Source organism: Pterocles gutturalis, unplaced genomic scaffold (assembly GCF_000699245.1).
Source record: "Pterocles gutturalis isolate BGI_N339 unplaced genomic scaffold, ASM69924v1 scaffold37793, whole genome shotgun sequence".
NCBI lineage: Eukaryota > Metazoa > Chordata > Aves > Pterocliformes > Pteroclidae > Pterocles > Pterocles gutturalis.
Window position 1 is genome coordinate 11,059 of NW_010121756.1, and position 5,889 is coordinate 16,947.

Genomic DNA, 5,889 nt, shown 5'->3' on the forward strand with positions numbered 1-5,889 from the left:
GTCAAAGCTGACATCTTCAGTGCTTATATCTCCTTGCTGAAGCAAACGCTGCCCACCCAGAGCTGGCTGCATGCTTCCGATGCCTCTGGCAAAGATGAGGTTCCCCTGAGAATGCTGCAGAGCCAGGTGCGTGCGGAGGTGGTGGGCTGGATTAAATCGGTTAGGATGGAGAGAGGTATGTACTGTGCCACCGAGGAATATGCCAAGTAGTTAAGCTTGAGAACACAGCTAGCTGAAGGAGCCCTTGGGCACGCGGCCAGAGCAGACCGAATCCTGAGGAGTGACCATTTACCGCTTGTCTCCCACCGTTTCTGGGGAGAGAGCCCTGAGCCAGGGCAGGAGCACCGAGGTGTAGCTGGCATCGACCCCTCTGTTTGTCTGCAGACTGTGCATGGGACAGGTCAGCCTTCGGGTGAGGTGCTGGGCTGCTGCCTGATGATTACTCCAGCTGCTGCCGTGGAAGCTCCATAAGGTTTGGATCTGGTTGGTGGGTGTAGAAGAGCACGCAAGTCAGTTCATTACAGGAAAACAGGCAGTGGCTGCTGGGGTGGCTTGCTGGGGTTGTGCACAGAGTCTGCACATCACTGCTGATCGGACAAACAACAGTGGAGGCAATATTTCTGACACACTGCTTTAATTCAGAAATACGCTGGTGTAATCACAGTCAGAATAATTTAGCCACACGTGCTGGTCAGGGCTCTGCCTCGCCTGGGAGCCTCACTAACGCTGTGGTCCACACATGCCATCTTAGAAGAAGACAAAAGAAATACTGGAAGTAACCTTGTTGTAGAGTAGCATGACCGTGAGAGCAGCTTTTTCTGGACAATGCTACTACTGACTGGTGAGTCCCTGAAGCAGGAGGGTTAAAATCCCTGCCAAAATGTAATTACAGCACTGATTAATCATCTTGTATGTACAAGATGTTTATTTAAATAATTTGCACCTCAGCCCTGTGATTTGTTTTTTGGTTTCACTGAAACACTGGCAGGTGTTTAAATGTGGTGATGGGACTAGATCCTTGAAGGCAGACCAGGAAGAATCACAAAGCTCTTCTAGCACCGTGTCCTGGTCTGATCATTTTGTTGTGTTTCTTTAAGCCTCTGTGCTGGAGGATAACACTAACTTCAGGAGGGGCTGCTGAGGAGTCTGTTTGTAGAACATGGAAAAGAAGAACAAAGTCCCCTCCAGCTCTTCTGTCCATGTATCTTCTTCACGTGCACTGCCCTGTGATCTGTCCCAAGCCTGTTCTCTGGTGCACAGCCGCGCTGTTTCTTGCTGTCCCCAGGGGTTCTCTTGCTGTGCTGTCGGTGCCGCTGGCTCCGCTCAGCAAGCTGCTTTGGTAGCTCAGCTCTGTGCCCTGGAAGCTGGGGTGACTGATGTGTCTCTCATTTTCTTTTCCGAACTGCAGGTCCCCAGCATCGTCAAGGCCTTGCACAAGCAGCTCAAAGACAAGAGCATCAAATCAAGGCAGGGTTGTTTCAGCCTCCTGACAGAGCTGGCCAGCGTCCTTCCCGGCTGCCTGGCAGATCACATCCCGGCACTCATCCCTGGTAAGCTTGGCCGTGGGCTGGGGTGAAGGAGCGGGGCTGGCTCGGTCCGTTCCCACCATGCATGCTCCTCGCCCACCTGTTCCAGTTCATTCCTGCCTGTTATCTCTGCTCAGCATCAGGACACACGCATCGAGTTCTGCTTTGTGTTGATGTGCTAAACAGCTCCCAGCCCAGTCCTGGCTTCTGCCTGCCCCTGAAAGCCAGGATAAGAATATCGAGCTCATTTCTGCAGTCCCCTGAAGAGATGCTTTTAGGAGGGCCTGTTCCAGCCTCCCCTGAAGCTGGCTGGAATTGTGCTATTAGCCCACTCAGACACGAGTGGCATCTTGAAAATTACTTGTATTGACTGATTATTTATTTTGCACCGCCACATTTTTCTCTGCGCTTTCGTGCCTATCGGTTCACGCTGCTGAAAGGCTCATAACACTAAGGTCCTGCCTTTGCTTTTGGTGTGACTGTATAGGAAATATTAAAAAAAAAAAAAACCTGATGAAATAAGCACTTGTTCTTGTCTCTTTTGCACAGGTATTATTTTCTCCTTGGCCGATAAATCCAGCTCCTCCAACATGAGGATTGATGCACTGTCTTTCCTTCATGTTCTGCTTTGCAACCACCCACCGGAGGTGTTTCATCCTCATATCAAAAGCCTGCTGCCTCCTGTTGTGGCCTGTATTGGAGACCCCTTTTATAAGATCACTTCAGAAGCTCTGCTGGTTACTCAGCAACTCGTGAAAGTTATCAGGCCTTTCGACAAATCGTGTACCTTTGATGCCAAGCCCTACGTGAAGGACCTTTTCCCGGGTACCCTGAAGCGACTGAAGGCAGCAGACATCGACCAGGAGGTGAAGGAGCGTGCCATCTCCTGCATGGGACAAATCATTTACAATCTGGGAGACCATTTAAGCACTGATCTCCAGCCAACCTTGAAGATATTTCTGGAGAGGCTCAAAAATGAAATCACCAGATTGACCACAGTCAAAGCATTAACCTTAATTGCTAGTTCTCCGCTTAAAATAGACTTGAGACCCATTCTAGGGGAAGGTTTCCCCATTCTAGCTTCCTTCTTGAGAAAGAACCAACGTGCCTTGAAGCTGAGCACTCTGACTGCTCTGGACATCCTGGTGAGGAACTACAGCGACAGCCTCAAGCCTGCCATGATAGACTCTGTCCTAACAGAGCTCCCCGCTTTAATCACGGAGAACGACATGCACGTTTCCCAGGTGGCTATCGTGTTCCTGACTACACTAGCCAAGGTTTATCCATCCTCTATCTCTAAGATCAGCGGTTCGGTTCTTGCTGAAATCCTTCAGCTTGTCCACTCGCCCTTGCTTCAAGGAGGGGCTCTGAATGCAATCATCGACTTCTTCCAGGCTCTGGTTCTGACGAAGACAGCCGCTGTGGGTCACTCGGAGCTGATGAAGCAGCTAACAGCCCCTATTTACTCCTCGGGTTCAGCTGGGGCGTCAGTGCCACTGCACAAACAGGCGTATCACTCTGTAGCAAAGTGCGTGGCAGCGCTGTCCTCAGCCTGCCCAAAGGAAGCCGCTGCGACAGTGAACCGCTTTATCCAGGATGGGAAAAACCCCAACTCCAGCTGCGCGGTTCAGGTGCTGGCTTTCCTCTCGCTGGCAGAGATGGGGCGCACCACGAACCTCAGCGCTCAGAGGGAGCTCAAAACCGTCATCCTGGAAGCATTCACTTCCCCCAGCGAAGAGGTGAAATCCGCCGCTTCCTACGCGCTGGGGAACATCAGCGTTGGGAACCTTAGGGAGTATCTTCCCTTCATGCTGAAGGAGATCGGGAGCCAGCCCAAGAGGCAGTACCTCCTGCTGCACTCGCTCAAGGAAGTCATCAGCTCCTCCCCGGCCGACAGCCTCAAACCGTACGTGGAGGATATCTGGGCTCTGCTCTTCAAGCACTGCGAGTGCACGGAGGAGGGGACGCGCAACGTGGTGGCTGAGTGCTTGGGGAAGCTGACCTTGGTGAATCCCGCGGAGCTGCTGCCCCGGCTGAAGAAACAGCTGCCGTCAGGTAACGGAGGGCAGCGGCGAGAGCGGGGAGGTGCCTTGCTTGGCTGGAAGGTGCTCGAGGAAGCTGCTGTTCAAGAGGCAGCAAAGCCAGTCTGCAGAGGAGAGAGGGAAACGAGGGATCTCTGCACGGGGGGAGCGGAGGAGCACGGGGTGCAGGGGGGTGGTAGGAACAGGGACTGCATGTGGAGGCTGTGCTGGGGCAGGATTTAAATGAGGTTGTTCAGACAAATCTTCTGCTCTCTTCAGTGTGTATGTGATGTGACCAAGAGCAGAGCATGCACTTCAAAATTACAGCAATGATTTTGTCTCTTCATTTTCCACTGTTTTTTCTTTCCATCTCCATCGCAGGCTCTCCACACGCCCGGAGCACAGTGGTGACTGCCGTCAAATTCACGATTGCAGACCAGCCTCAGCCCATCGATGCTCTCCTGCAAGGCTGCATAGGTAGGCTGGCGCAAACAGCAGCGAGAGCTGGGAACACGAGGTGTCGGGCGTCATTAGCAGCTCGGGGATGTTTCACACCTGTCTGAACCTCATCTCATCCAGTTAGCTTTTATCTGTTTCTCTGCTCGTGGGATTAAAGAGCAACACTGTCCTTTGAGTCCGTGTTAAATGCTCTTTGCTCTTGGGCATTTTCCACTGCTGACAGGTTTTTAGGGAGCATAAGTTCCTTCTGCTTTTGAATTTACAATTCAAGCATCTCCCGACAAGGATCTTGTAAAATATAACCTACGTTAAAAGGGTCTTATGTGTAGGGAGCCTACATCTCAGATCTGCTGTGTAACTCTGGCTCTTCTGGTTTGGAGCAGTCGGAGCAGATGAGATCTGAGCAAGAAAAAACCCAACTTCCTTGAATACCAAAGCTTCTGATTTGACTTTAGGATGAGGTAGCTGGAATCACGTGGTTTGGTTTTACACCCAGATGCAGGAAACTCACGTTTCTTCCATGTACTGTGTCCCAAATGAAAGGAGGGAAAGCATCTCTAACGTCTCTGTTGGACTGCGCCCTTGGGGATGGTGCTGCCATAACCAGGCTCCTGGACAGACATTGTGATGTACTTTTAAAACACTTCTAACCACTGCAGCGGGACTGACTGGTGTGCTCTTATCCCACAGGTGACTTCTTAAAAACACTGCAGGATCCAGACCTGAATGTTCGACGCGTGGCTTTAGCCATGTTTAATTCTGCTGCTCACAACAAACCTTCTTTAATCCGAGATTTACTCAACGCGGTTCTCCCCAGCCTGTACAACGAGACGAAGGTCAGGAAGGAACTCATCCGGGAGGTATGTTGTTGGTTCGGCTTGGGCGCAGTACGGCAGCGGCTCAGGGCATGTGCAGGTGTCACCCTGTCTGCTCTTTGGTGACAGCTGTCTTTTTTGTCTTGTTTAAGGTAGAAATGGGGCCATTCAAGCACACGGTGGATGATGGCCTTGACGTGAGGAAAGCTGCTTTTGAGTGCATGTACACGCTGCTGGAAAGCTGCCTTGACCGACTGGACATCTACGAGTACCTGAACCACGTGGAGGATGGGCTGAAGGATCACTACGACATTCGGGTAAATGTCACACCTGGAGGGTGGTGACGACACTGATGTTGTTGGGAGCCTGGGCTTGAACTGAGCCGATGGGTGACCACAGCACAGGGTGCCCCTGCCACGCCGTTCCCTGTGCTTTGCCACTGCCACAGCCTTTCCTCTGAACCTTGTCTCGCTCTAGTGTGGCCGTGGTGGCCTGCAAACAGCCCTGGTGTAGGTGGCTTATAGGAAATTTACCAAAGTCTAAAATATCTACAAATTGTCACCTGCTCAGTGTGGCCAGGGATACCGCGTTAAAAAAGCATCAGCACTGTCCCCGTTGATGGCCTCATAGCTGAGCAGGGAGCACAACATCCTTTTCACGGTGTTCTTTACCTCTGCTGAGCTGTGGCGCAGCGTTGGCACGATCCCTGTGGTGAGCGCTGGGGTTTCTCTAAGGCTGTCAGCCCTCCTCCCCAGGCAGCCCAGAGCCCAGCGGGGCAGCTCCTGCGCCTTGGCTGCCAGCTGGCGTGATGCTGGTGCAGCCAAAGCTCTGGCTAAAGCCCCTCGTGCAAGCACAGGGACAGGCCCCGGCGGGCGGGTACAGCGCGACACCGCGGGGAGAGAGACCTCACGAGCTTCAGTGGAGAGGATCCTGGGGACTGGAGGGTGCAGCGACACAACGCCCGTTTTATCTTTCCTCCCCTGTCATAGATGCTGACGTTCATCATGCTGGCTCGGCTCTCCACGCTCTGCCCCAACGCCGTGCTGCAGCGGCTCGCCAGGCCGAGCG

At 52.6% G+C, this 5,889-nt stretch overlaps 1 protein-coding gene across 1 annotated transcript in view; it reads left to right on the forward strand.

The window, feature by feature from the left end:
* LOC104464596 (cullin-associated NEDD8-dissociated protein 1-like) overlaps nt 1-5,889 on the forward strand; it is a 14,698-nt gene that overhangs the window by 8,370 nt on the left and 439 nt on the right. The window contains 7 exon segments of the mRNA XM_010077347.1: nt 1-126; nt 1,409-1,550; nt 2,076-3,581; nt 3,929-4,024; nt 4,697-4,866; nt 4,974-5,138; nt 5,811-5,886. The exon segment at nt 1-126 is cut by the window's left edge and continues 20 nt beyond it. Of these exon segments, the coding sequence (XP_010075649.1) occupies nt 1-126; nt 1,409-1,550; nt 2,076-3,581; nt 3,929-4,024; nt 4,697-4,866; nt 4,974-5,138; nt 5,811-5,886 (2,281 nt within the window).